We start from the raw sequence: 14,681 nt of genomic DNA, 5'->3' as shown, positions 1-14,681 counted from the left end.
CTGTAAAACGGCAGCCATCTCCTCCGGCACCATTGTAGTCCTTCCAACAGTGCCTTAATCTGACATTGCAAAATGGATTTTCTTTTAACTCAAAGGTACATCTAGCAGTTTTCCCACCATATACTTAAAGTTAGGATTAAGAGAAGATTAACTGGTCCTAGACCTGTGCCTAAAAGCGTTTTTTTAAAAGGAACAGCATGGCCAGTGTGTGACTCAGCTCACTGCTGCACCCTGGTGGTGACTGTCTGCTACTGCACTGCACTCACCAGTGTGTGTCTCTTCATGTGCTCCCTTCTGGTGAACTTCTTGCCACAGATCTCACAGGGGTAGGGCCTCTCGCCTGTGTGGGAGCGCATGTGCCTCTTCAGGATGCACTGGTGCATGGCAGAGAAACTACAGTAGGGGCACTTAAACTTCTTACGGATCACTGTGAAGTCATTCACTGTGGAGAGAGAGAGAGAAAGAGAGACGGATTAGTTTGCATCTAGTCTACTTGAGTTAAACCACAGTTCATTTAAAGTTCATTCAAAAGTTTTAAAATGTCTACATCAGTTAGATGTATAAAATACCATAAATGCAATTTAAGTGACAGATTCAATTGATCAAAGACACAGGTTTATAAAACACTGCCAACCTATATTTAACATTAGAGTGTATTACCAACCCCTATGCCCACCTAAATGTCAGTCAAACTTACAGTTTCCCTGGCAACTAGTCTGTCTAAACAGGAAGGTAACAAAGGCAATGACAAACTCAAGACATCATCAACAACAACAACCAGGAACAAGTCAACAACATCCTGTTTACTCCCTAGAAGAGGTTTCTTTATTCAGGAAGTGTGACTAGTCTATTGGATCACACAAAGAAGACATCTCAGGTAGAGAGAGAGAGAGAAATAGAGATATAACATTACAATACAGTAAGGCTTGGATAAAGGCCTACAATAAAGCTACATCTCCACATTACATAATAGATCAACTCAGGATGAATTGGGTAGAGATCAACACACACGTGAGGTCAGGTAAAAAAAAACAATGGCCAATTGCATACATACATACATACAAAGGTGAAGTCAGGTAAAAGGGGTAGAGAGATGTTAGAGAGAGATTGCAACATATGATAGCTCTATATATCTACTCATTGCATATAACAGGTAAACCACAGGAGGAATCAGGTACTGTAGAGATCAACACACGTGAGGTTGAGGACTTGCTAGATACTTACAGAGGTGAAGTCAGGTAAAAGGGGGACAGTACATCATGTACATCATTGTAATACCATCCTGTTGCTATTCAGCTTCTACAGCAGGGCTCTCCAACTCTGTTCCTGGAGATCTACCCTCCTGTATGTTTTCGCTCCAACTCCAGTTGTAACTGACCTTCAGCTTATCGACCAGATAATTATTAGAATCAGGTGCGCTAGATTAGGGTTGGAGGGAAAACCTACAGGACGGCATAGCTCTCCAGAAACAGTGTTGGAGAGCCCTATTCTCCAGCCTCCACTAAGCCCATTCATTCAAAGTCTAAAGGTTAAGTAGATGCTCCAGCAGATATATAGTGTTTATGGATGTGTGTGTGTGTGTGTGCACAGGCGTCTTACCCGGACTTTGACTAAATGTGTCAAGGCAAAAAGCGTCCCACTGGGGACAGACGTAAATTTAACGTCTATTCCACATCGGTTCAACGTGATTTCACTAAAATGACTTGGAAACAACGTTGGTTCAACCAGTGTGCCCAGTGGGTTAATAGATTGGGTGAGGAGCAAACCCCAAGTAAGACAAGAACATAGAGTACACATTTTATCTACAACCCAGTGGGGGTGTGACACACATGTTGGTTACCTGACATTAGAACGGCTCAGGGAGTCAGAATATAAAATATGACCACCTCATCCAACCTTACACTGTTAGGCATAACTTGGTTGGGAAACATGGCCGTAACTCAAAGTCTATGGAGCATAGTCTATATCTACAACCAAAAGTATGCCTTTTACATACTCATACAGTATGCAGATACATATTACTTACCTTGTAAGACAATTTAGGAAAGGAAAACGTATGTGTGTTAAACGCATGATTTTATACAGTTTGTGTGTACTGTATATTTCTACATAACTACAGGACTCAAACACAACAAAAAGATTATCAGACCCAACATCCAAACATGTTTTCCTTCACAGTTTATTGATTACAGAATACAAACTACCAGAAAATGTCATCTAACTTGATAAAAATACATTAAGAAAAGGGTATATTTGGGAATGAAAATATTCAAAAATACAGTCTAAAATACCCTGTCTTTACAAAACAAAATAACAACAGTGCAACTGAAATCAGTCTAATTTGCTCTTTATAAAAAGGGCTAATACCATCTGGTTCGTAATCAGTCTGGATTCACATGAGAGGAGCCTGCTTTCTTGTTTTGACCATAGCCCAGTAGAGTTATTCTCCCTGAAAAAAGGGACCCTATGTCTTTAGGGGTTGACATTTGACTGAGTTTTTTTCTAAGCCAGATCAGGGATGAGTTTCTTAAACAAGACGACAAATTCCACTTAACATTTTGCTCTATTCTCATACCTGTTTGTGTGGAAAACACCAAAATGACATACAGGGCATGACACCGTAGAGTGCACTGCTTTTGACCAGAGTCATAATGGTTGATGCCCCTAAAGTTCCATGGAAGGGCCCTCTGCTCTTCCCTTTGAGTAATATTCACAGTATGGGTACAGACAGGACACACATTGACCAGGACTGACAAACACAGCTTTAGATTGTCATTGCTCTCTGGGGGTTGACACAATGCTTGCTTTTTTGGTCAGATGCATTTGTAAAAGGTCCTGTGTGAATCCACATTTGATTGATTGAGTGGTTGGTTGATTGGCTAATTGGTTGATGCACTTCCATGAAATTAGGACACGACATGCTTCTGTACTACAGTCACGTCAAACAGCCAGAAAAATACACTTTCAGAATGAGGAAGTGGAAGTGGGAGGAGGGCTATTCCCAGCTAACAATACAATTCTAGGGAGAGAGAACATTTTTGTAATGTTACCTGTAATGTTCCCCTGATGTTTGAGTGTCCAGTTTTCTGTTAGTTAGGGGAGCATTTTATGTATGTTAGCAAAAACCTCCTGAGACCCTATTTAGCATGTTCTGGCGTTAGAGTTAGGAGAGCATTCCCTTAATGCCAAACAAAACTAACTTATCCAGAATGTGGTTACCATGTCCTCAGAATATCCTATATTAATGTTCTAGACACATTTCATGAGACGTTGCAAGAACATTCATGTGTCCAGTTTTCTGAGGGTTAGGAGAAATATTCCAGCAACGTCACAGCAAACATACACGGAACATGGTTGCCATGTTCTCAGAATATAATATATACTTTTTCTAGACCATTTTGTGGGAACGTTGCAAGAACATTCATGTGTCCAGTTTTTTTAAGGTTAGGAGAATATTCCATGCATTCTATACTAAACATATACAGAACATGGTTGCCATCTCAGAATATAAGAAAAGTTTCATGAAAACGTTGCAATAACATTGCTGTCCCAAGGACGTATTAAACACAGGACATTCTGTCATTGTCCATTGGAGGTTTTTGTCTAGTTCCCGGCTTGTTCCGGTGACATCTTTAAGATGTCACCTGATGGTCCCAAAGAGACGTTCTCCGAAATTGTTTCATTACACATCACCCCTTGTTACTGTTACCAAGCGCATTAAGGCACTGATTGGTGAACCACTGATCCATTCGCAGCTCTTTGTCTGTTGGCAAGGTTAGGAACACCCACAAACACAAAGTGCTTTCAACTTACATATTTGACATACATGATTACATTGTGCATGTTAATTTATACAGTAATTACTATTCAATATGTCTCCACCTGGGATTTAAACTCACAACCTTTTGGTTCACAGTATTCCGATCTTTAAAAGCACTGTGTGTGTCCCTAACCTTGCCAACAGACAAAGAGCTTTGAATGGATCAGTGGTTCACCAATCAGGGCTTTGACGGGTTCTGCAACAGTAACAAGGGGTGGTGTGTAAAGAAACATGTTTTTATTCTTCGGAGAACGTATCTTTGGGACCTTCAGGCGACGTCCTAAAAACGTCTTTAGGGACATCCCTGGAACAAGCGAGAACTAGACAAAAACCTCCAGGGGACCATGACAGAACGTCCTATGTTTAATAATTGGACACAGGAATGATCTTGCAATGTTCCCATGAAACGTGTCTAGAACATTAATATCTATATTCTGAGAACATGGCAACCATGTTATGTGTATGTTTGGTGTGACATTGATAACATTTTATCCTAACGCTCAGAAAACTGGACACATGAATGTTCTTGCAACATTCCCATGAAACGTGTCTAGAACATTAATCTCTTATATTCTGAGAACATGGTAACCATGTTCTGTGTATGTTTTGAGTGACGTTGATGGCCTAATGAGACTCTTAAGGGAACGTTCTCTAAAGTTGTGGGAACGTTTGTTGTTAGCTGGGCTTTAGGAGTCCTAGCTCTCAGAGAGTAACATTTATGGCAAGAAAAGCATTTAAGTCAGACCACTCAAACACTGTGACATATTAAGTCCTTAAGGACCACCAGCCACACACACACAGAGAGAGAGAGAGAGAGAGAGAGAGAGAGAGAGAGAGAGAGAGAGAGAGAGAGAGAGAGAGAGAGAGAGAGAGAGAGAGAGAGAGAGAGAGAGAGAGAGAGAGAGAGAGAGAGAGAGAGAGAGAGAGCGCTTTGTGGTTCAACAATTCAGTTACTCAAAATAGCATCAATCCACCAACCAAATTATACATTCAAAACGCATGCCCCTTGTTTTCCAAATCGTAGCAAGCAGGAGGAAGACAAACAGTCCTATAAGGATTCCAGTTAAGATACAGTAAGTGATAGGTTTGGCCTAGTTTTCAGTCCCACCCTGCCATTCACAAACATTACTCCCTGTACATCAACCACAGACTGTGTTACAATGGACAGTCTGCCCCTCTCTGACCACACCATCCAACCTCTACTCTTCTCTCTCCCTCTCCCATATTCTCTCTCTCTCTCTCTCTCTCTCTCTCTCTCTCTCTCTCTCTCTCTCTCTCTCTCTCTCTCTCTCTCTCTCTCTCTCTCTCTCTCTCTCTCTCTCTCTCTCTCTCTCTCTATCCATTATTTTCAGGTCAGAGAGGTCATGCACCTCCTCCGCCCACTTCCTCTTTATCTGAGGAGTCTTAGGTCAATAAAGCTGGAGCTAAGAAGAGCCAACTACTATTCTCCTTCAGCTGGGCTTATAGAGGGGGTTAGGAGGATTGGGCGCAGCGCATAGAGAAAGGGACTTGGAACGACCCTAACCCCACCCCAACATCCCACCAGCGTGTTTCTGTTGTCTTAAATTGCTTGGTGCTCCTTCATCTGCACGGATTAGAAAACAACACAGGCCAACACAGGCCAAATGTAGGAAAATGTCAAACGCCTTCACAGACACCTGCTTTCACCAGTCCAGTTGGTTCACACCAGAGCAGATGAAGGAGAGGAAATTGTGCCAAAACATAGAGTGATACCTCTATCCTCAAATCCATTTAGGTGTACTTTAGTGCAAGACGATTTGGGTAAACGTTACCCCCTAAGGCTGTTGTATCTGTCACATTTGTACTTATTGTAGGCCTGCTCTGAATGTAAGACCGTCCTCTTTTTTTATTTTTTATTTTTATTTTACATCTGAGATGTGTTGTTTCAGTAAGACTTCCTGACTGGAATAAAGGTTAAAACAGATGATTGTAACATTGTTTCAGATTAGATAAGCCAACCTCTGATCATAGTGTGCAGTATGAACACTGACAGTGAATGTGTCGTAAATAGGATTACCTGCAGGTGGTGCTGATTTGTGGCGGCTCATAGTCAGTTTCTGAGCAGTTTTAGTGAGAAGTAAAGAATTAGAGATACATATCTCCTAATATGGAGAAGAGGGCCTAGGCTGAGCCCTGACTGGCAACACAGTGGGATAGAACCAACACCACAAGCACAAGTAGAAGAACAATGTTCCCCATAGACACTCCACTAAAGTCAGTTTTGTGTTAATGGTTACGATGAGGATTTAAGAAAGGTACTGTAAGCTGATCCTAGACCTTATTCTACCCAGAGCTATTTCCAACAACAGCACCATATCATCAGCGAAATGAGTACCCCTAATCATTCAAACAATGTCAACTCCATAAACAAGTGACAGAATGACAAACAGACAGACTAACACGCACAAACATATTGATATATATATTAAAACAAAGCTGGAACTCAGGTGAGGAGTTACAGTACATTTTCACCGGTAACTTTGCATATTAATAATGCTTTTTAAAAAGATGCCTAAAGGCTTCTCAAAAATATAGGCCCATATGTAAAAACCAAAATGTATTTGAAAGATCAGTCTTTAATCTTATAAATGTACAAATACTTACAAATATTACACAGGCTGTAGAAAATATACCAGTGCTCTTACATATAACCTATATGGGGCGCCCAGCTCAGATCTACTCTCATCCAATGGGACTCTATGGGTTTAGGGAGGAAGTGACACCACAGGTCATTAATTGGCATGTATAGCGTGTTTGTGTTTGTGTGTGTATGTGTGTGTGTGTGTGTGTGTGTGTGTGCGTGGTCGTGTGTGTTTACTCTCTATATCTTTGTATGCCTCCAAGCTCAATCGACCACATTCACATGGTGATGATGAATATTATGGTTGCTATGGGCGTCTGCCTTCATCTCATGATGCAAGCCCCACAGTTGCTTGGCAACCCCACCCTGCCCCACCCCCATGCCGACCCTTCTCCATGACCCTACTTCCACCCCCATCTGGCAGCACACCTTGACATGCGTGGCCAGGTTCTTCTGGGTACTGAACGCCTTGGCACAGGCCGGGCAAGAGTGCCCTCTTTCTCTCGAGTGTACGGAAGACAGGTGTCTGTGTAGATCAGTACGGTCTCTGAATTGTTTCAGACAGTAGGTGCACTGCATCAGTTTCCTCTTGAAGTGGATGGTCTTCTCATGTCGGTCTGCGTTGGACTTGAGGGTAAAGGTGGCTGGACACTGGGAGCAGAGGTACCGTGCTGGGAAAGGCTCAGCCACCGGGAGGTGATAGAGAGACTGCGAGTGAATGGGTCCCTGAGAGAATGCATGAGTCTGGTTGTGGTGGTGGTTGGCTTGGGGGCCTTGCAGGTCAGGCCAGTCTAGGGAGATGGCCATGAGGGACAGGGTGTGGCGGTACTCGTGCTCCTTGAGCTGCTCCAGGCTGCTGAACAGCCGTTTGCACAGGGAGCAAGCCAGCTTCTGGGGCCAAGCAGGCCCCGACAGGGCCCCTCTCCCCCCACCTTCCAACACCTCCTCCCTGGACACACCATGCCTCCCCTCAGCCATCTGATCCCCCTCCATGGGAGACGGGCCATGTTCCAGAACTAAGAGAGAGAGGAGGAGGAGAAGGAGGAGGAAGGGAGAGAGAGAGAGAGATAGGGGGGAAGAAAGCATTGAGAGAGAGAAGGAAGAGGGAGAGAGTGAAGAAATAGAAAGAGTGTGGGAGAGAAAGAGAAAAGAGAAAGAGATAATAATGTGAGAACTGTTGCCACTTGTACTGTATAAACATTTAAAAACCTAGCTATACAGAGACAATGGTAAAATATGAATAGAGGTCTAAGGACTTTTATAATGTATATGCCATCTAAAATTAACATGTCAGGCACCATACATACCTTTGTTGTATCCCTGATTAGAATCTTTTTCATCCTGCATATCCTCCTAAAAACACAGGATACACAGTTAACACAAACGCACCCTGGCTCTAAAATGTACTGTGTCGAAGAATATTATTTGGGCATGCAGGCAAGGCAAGCTGTGAACGCACTCACACAGAAAGAGAGAGAGAGAAACACACACACAAAATTCACACATCTTGACAAAACAAAAGACACGTAAAGAAGACAAACTGTTAAAGAGAGAAAAAGTCAGAAAGCAAAGAAATAAATAACATGGATTAATAACTCAAATAAACAAAAACACTATTACAAACAGAGATTAAAAATAGATCAATGTTTGGGTGTGGTCCTTCTGTCGATCTAAGGGCTATAGTCTGTGGTCAGTGTGACATTGTAACACAATCACCCTTTACTCCTTTTATGTAACATAACAGGTGGAAGGAGAGAGCGAGAGAGAGAGAGAAAGGGGGTTGAGGGAGATGACAATAGGGTATTCAATATTTACTCGTATCTCTGGAAAGGGGGGTTACAGATGCACTTTTGTTCAATGACCACTCCCCATGGGTGTGTGTGTGTGTGTTTGTATTCATCCCCAAACTAAAGCATACCCCTCCTCCACATCCACTCTCCATCCCTCCCTGCTTCCTTAAGAACAGACACCATGCACTGGGCAAACAGATGGCTTGTCCACAGAGATATGGAGGCTTGTAGGGAGGGAGGTCCACTGAAACCAAATGCTGCTTCTACACATACACACACACACACACACACACACACACACACACACAGTGGCAGAATGGAGCAGGCAATTTCCTGCGGTCTCAGTGCGACCCTCTTGTTGTCTAGAGATATTGATTCTATTCAGTCCCAAAACTGTTCTGTTATCCAAACCATCTATAGCAGTGGTTCCCAACCTTGTTTGAACTGTGGCACACCTTGATGGGATTGAAAATCCCGCTGAACACCTAAAATGTTCCTATTAATTGATTTAGTGGTAATGACCTCCATCTAATCTAATACTGCAAACCATCTATTTTCTGTGACAAACGTTTTTTATAGTTTAAATAGGGTTTATTTGAACTATTTTCATAATTCCTTACTCATGATGATTAATGTGTTTGTACCCCTTTAAAAGAGTCCGGCGAATCCTCTAGAAATATTTTTTGTTTCGGTAAAATGGTTCTTTACTTTTCAACGGTTTGGGCTAGAGATGAGTGGTTTTCTGCATAGTAAAGGTGCAATCACGGACACAAAGCCATGCTCCATGTGTTTCTATGGCAGAGGCTGTGGTACAGTGAAGCCTAATCAGACTTGCCTGTGCTAATGGTTCTCACAGGAGAGGTAAAAATTATACAAATGACTTTTCTCGTGATGCACACCACTCAAATGAGTGCATTGGACTTGAAACAACGATACAGTTGTAACCATGTGTGTCATTCAATATATTATCTGATCGGCACTGGTGCTCTCAAGTCAAATTACATGTCACGTTTATAGCCTAAGTGATGTCACATCTATTAATATTACTCCCTACTCTGGGCTAGTTGTATGCAATATAGGTTCTAGATGTACTGTATGTGCTTATGTTAAGATAGTTAATTAAATGAAATAAAAAATACAAAAACGTAAAGTTGAAAGAGGAAAAGAGAAAGGAACACATGACAAAAACAAAGCCACATGGACAAGAAGAAGCAGGTTGGACAGACATGTTGTAAGGACAAACAGATATCACCAGTAATAATAACACAGGTAACAAAAACAGGAAATACAACAAATTCCACACACAGTCAGCTAGACTAGAGTGAAGAAACATACATAATAGTAGAGGGGTTGGGGGAAGGGTTGAGATATGACCCCCAGGGGTATACAACCCCCCACCAACCCCACCCCTACCCCCAGGGTATAACCAGAAGGAGAAGGTTGAAGTTGCCCCTGGACACTGATCTCAGGTCATGTTTACATTCATCCTCCTCATTGTTAAGGTTATAATCTAGTGAGGATAAGCTGATCCTAGATCAGTGCCTGAAGGGCCAACTTCCACCAGGGGTGAACATCGATGTTTCTGCTTACCTCTGGTGGGGGGGAGAAGGGCTCGGGGCCCTCTAGGGCCTCTTCTTCATCCACAGCCAGCCCCTGTGAGTGTGAGTGGAGCGCTACGAGGGGTCCCCCAGGCCGCAACCCAGGGGCCATCAGGGGCCTGGCCTCGGAGGGCTGCAGGGGGGCAGTGGGCGGACGGAGGGAGGATGGTGGGGGCGGTGGAAAAGGAGGTGGGAGGAGAAAAGGAGAGGAGGAGGAAGAGGAGGACGAAGCAGCCCCTTGTTTGCTATCAAATGTGGCCCCTGCGGCTCCTGCTGTGGCCCCTGGTTGTGTTGGGCTGTGGAGGTGCTGCTGCTGCTGCTGGTAGTGGTGGTTGTTGTGGAGGCCTGAGGAGCACAGGAAACGAGTCTCACCCACCCACTCAGGACAAACTGCAACCAGCTGGCTGCGTCCACACAACAGCAGCACAGAGAGAGAGGGGGCAAGGGGGCACACGGAGGCAGCCGCAGCGCCACAGCCAACCCAGCGCAGAGCAGAGGAGAGGAGGAAGAAAGAACAAAAAGACTTGCTGTCCTCTCCTCTACCAGGAGGAAAGGGTTAGGGGTTGGTTCTCTGTTTTCTCTCTCTCTTTTTTCGTTCATCCTCTCCTTCTCCTTCCACCCACGTGCGCGCACAGAGGACAGACGAGTGAGTGAGTGTCTGTATGTGTGTGCGCGTGCGTGATGTTTGAGAAGACGAATGATTTTGTTCAGTATAAAATACTGATTTCGATCAGCTGTCTATGAGAGCATCCATTTTAGGGAGAGCTGGAGCGCAGGTTGGTCTAGTCAGGAAAATAAAGGATGGGCAGAGTTACCCACCCTGATCACTACCACATAAACAGTATACGAGAGTGTTTCTGACAACTGAATAAGACATTGGGCATGTATTGTTGGATCCTTGAATGACCAAATCACTCACTCACTCATTCACACATGTACAGTAGGTGTATCAAGGTAACACTTCCATAGAGATCCAGGTGCAATGTAAAACAACAGTGTGTGTGTGTGTTTGTGGGGGCAGTGTTTCGGGGAATAGAGAGAGAGAGAGAGAGAGAGAGAGAGAGAGAGAGAGAGAGAGAGAGAGAGAGAGAGAGAGAGAGAGAGAGAGAGAGAGAGAGAGAGAGAGAGAGGCGAAGCAGAAGTATTTGTATTTGAGTATTTTCAAATACACTGTCCAAATAACCTACTTCTATTCGAAAAATTGAAGTAGGTCTACCAAATACTTTACCAATGATATTTGAAAGTGTTTTCAAATACTTTTTTCAAATACATTTCAAAAACCCTTACATAAACTGCCATAAAATGTAATTTCTTTCCAAAAATGTGTTGTTTTGGGTCCCCTTATCTCATTTTAAGTTTAATGCAAGGCATATTGTGTGCAGCTTCTAAGAGTTAATTATTAGTACTTGAAAATACACTTCAAATCAAATCGAAGTAGTTGTAAATACATGCTGATAGTACTTGTATTTCCAAACAAACTCTGTCTCAAACAAAATGACCCGCCACTGTGTTGAACCAACTTTATTTAATTTTTATATTTTTTGGATCATTTGTGAGAAGGAGGCAGTGATACTTTCTTTAAAGTCTCACTGCCCCCTTCTCACAAATGATCCCAAAAATATAAAAATTAAATAAAGTTGGTTCAACACAGTGGCGGGTCATTTTGACCCTAGGACAACGGGAGGGTTAAATAATTTTTGGGGGTATATGTACTTTACTTTACTATTTATATGTTTGACAACTCCACTACATTCCCAAAATACACTGAAATATAAATTCAACAATTTCAAAGATTTCACTGAGTTACAGTTCATGTAAGGAAATCAGTCAATTGAAATAAATTAATTAGACCCTAATCTATGGATTTCACGTGACTGGGAATACAGATATGCATCTGTTGGTCACAGATACCTTTAAAAAAAGGTAGGGGCGTGGATCAGAAAACCAGTCAGTATCTGGTGTGACCCCCATTTGCCTCATGCAACGCGACACACTCATTTACATTTACATTTACATCATTTAGCAGACGCTCTTATCCAGAGCGACTTACAAACACTCCTTTGCATAGAGTTGATCAGGCTGTTGATTGTGGCCTGTGGAATGTTGTCCCACTACTCTTCAATGGCTGTGCGAAGTTGCTGGATATTGGCGGGAGCTGGAACACGCTGTTGTACACGTTGATCCAGAGCATCCCAAACATGCTCAATGGGTGACATATCTGGTGAGTATGCAGGCCATGGAAGAACTGGGACATTTTCAGCTTCCAAGAACTGTGTACAGATTCTTGCGACATGGGACTGTGCATTATCATGCTGAAACAGGATCTTGTCACGGTATTTCTATGCATTCAAATTGCCACCGATAAAATGCAATTGTGTTCATTGTCTGTAGCTTATGCCTGTCCATACCATAACCCCACCACCACCATTGGGCACTCTGTTCACAACATTGACATCAGCAAACCGCTCATCCACACAGCACCATACACGCTGTCTGCCATCTGCCCGGTACAGTTGAAACCGCGATTCATCCGTGAAGAGCACACTTCTCCAGCGTGCCATTGGCCATCGAAGGTGAGTATTTGCCCACTGAAGTCAGGTCAAGACCCTGGTGAGGATGACGAGCACGCAGATGAGCTTCCCTGAGACAGTTTCTGACAGTTTGTGCAGAAATTATTCAGTTGGGCAAACCTACAGTTTCATCAGCTGTCCGGGTGGCTGGTCTCAGATGATTCCGCAGGTGAAGAAGCCGGATGTGGAGGTCCTGGGCTAGCGTGGTTATACGTGGTCTGCAGTTGTGAGGCTGGTTGGTCGTACTGCCAAATTCTCTAAAACGACTTATGGTAGATAAATTAACATTACATTCTCTGGCAACAGCTCTGATGGACATTCCTGTTGTCAGCATGCCAATTGCATGCTCCCTCAAAACTTGAGACATCTGTAGCATTGTATTGTGTGACAAAACTGCACATTTTAGAGTGGCCTTTTATTGTCCCCAGCACAATGTGCACCTGGGTAATGATCAGGCTGTTTAATCAGCTTCTTCATATGCTACACCTGTCAGGTGGATTGATTATCTTGGCAAAGGTGAAATGCTCACTAACAGGGATGTAAACACATTTATGCACAACATTTTTGAAAAATAAGCTTCTGGGATCTTTTATAAATAATAAGCCATTTAGCAGATGCTTTTATCCAAAGCGACTTACAGTCATGTGTGCATACATTTTAAGTATGGGTGGTCCCGGGGATCGAACCCACTACCCTGGCGTTCCAAGCGCCATGCTCTACCAACTGAGCTACAGAGGACCACAGCTCATGAAACATGTTGTGTTGTGTTTATATTTTTGTTCAGTATATATACGTTTTACTCCCATACATTTTCCATCACACCCAAAAGTACTCATTACATTCTGAATTCTTAGCAGGACAGGAAAATGGTCCTATTCACACAATTGCTTAGCAGGACAGGAAAATTGTCTAATTCACACACTTCAAGAGAACACGTGGTCATCCCTACTGCCTCTGATCTGGCGGACTCACTAAACACAAATGCTTTATTTGTAAATGATGTCTGAGTGTTGGAGTGTGCCCTTGGCTATCAATAAATAAATAAAAAACAAGGAAATCATGTTTTCTTTTTAAAAATGATTTATAGCATTTACTTTTACTTTTGATACTGAAGTATATTTTTGCATTTGCTATTACTTTGATACTTAATTATATTTAAAACCAGATACTTTTGAGATTTTAGTGGGTGACATTTTCTATTAAAGAGGTAATCTGCAGTTGTTACATCCATTTTTGTACCCATTGATTCTTAAAGAATATAATTGTCAAACCCCATCAGAACCGAAAATATAAGATTGTTTTACTCCAATGTTTGTAAACAAAGTACATGTAAACAAACACTATATATCCTCAAAACATGGTTAAAACTATAATGTTTATATCATGGATGGTCAGTCCTTGCTTCCATAGCTCTGTCTATGAATTTGAGAGTGGTTACATTTCCCTAGCACCAACCCTCAGCTTTTTACTGAAACAGGAGCGGGCAGAACTCTTTGTTATTGTTTTAACTGCTGATTAACGCTTTAAGGTACAGTATCTTTACTTTGACTCAAGTATGACAATTGGGTACTTCTTCCACCACTGTGTGTGTGTGTGTTAGTGTGTGTGTGTGTGTTAGTGTGTGTGTGTGTGTGTGTGCGCGCGCGCGCGTGTGTGTGTGTGTGTGTGTGTGTGTGTGTGTGTGTGTGCGCGCGCATGTGTGTGTGTAATACTGAACAGAGATGCCAAAGGAAGAATAGAGAGAGCTGATGAATATGGATATTCTGGTATGTTAAGGGTCCACATGAATGGGATTGAGGATTCTTTGCTTGTAGAACTATTTGAACTATTACCCCCCTTTTCCCTTATATTAAATGATTTGTGTGTGTCTGATTTAGGCCTCTTCCTTTCGTAAGGGCCTGTCAGATAAGAGGCAGTCTGTGACAGGGCCTCAGTCTCTCCACTTTAAGCAAACCAACAGAGACATCTTACTCTGGCACACTAAACAGTGTGTGTGTGAGTGTGTGTGTATGTGTGTGTGTGTGTGGGCGGGGGGAGGGGGTCCATTCAGTCAAAGCCCCAGTCTCCAGTCCTATTGTAGTGAAGCAAAAAGGGCATGACGAGGTTTAGAGTTGGACTCTTTCTCTGTCTCCCCCAAACAAAGAAAGAAACAACTCAGCACAAAGGAGACAATTACCAGCCAAGGAAAACAGAGAAATAAAACATACACACGCACGCACACACACGCACACACACACAAATATGCACTGGGAGATATATTCCAATGGTCCAAAATAACTTAACGGAGAGGCGCAGTGGAGT

General features: G+C 42.8%; 1 protein-coding gene across 1 annotated transcript in view; it reads right to left on the bottom strand.

Moving 5' to 3' along the window:
• zbtb46 (zinc finger and BTB domain containing 46) overlaps positions 1-14,681 on the bottom strand; it is a 96,417-nt gene that overhangs the window by 3,503 nt on the left and 78,233 nt on the right. The window contains exon 5 of the mRNA XM_084184936.1: positions 267-442. Coding sequence (XP_084041062.1) covers positions 267-442 — 176 coding nt within the window. The remainder of the gene's footprint in view (positions 1-266; positions 443-14,681) is intronic.

The sequence above is a fragment of the Coregonus lavaretus genome (assembly GCF_964263955.1).
Source record: "Coregonus lavaretus genome assembly, chromosome: 20".
NCBI lineage: Eukaryota > Metazoa > Chordata > Actinopteri > Salmoniformes > Salmonidae > Coregonus > Coregonus lavaretus.
Note: the sequence above shows the minus strand (reverse complement) of the source record. Positions and strands in the feature narration are given on the sequence as shown.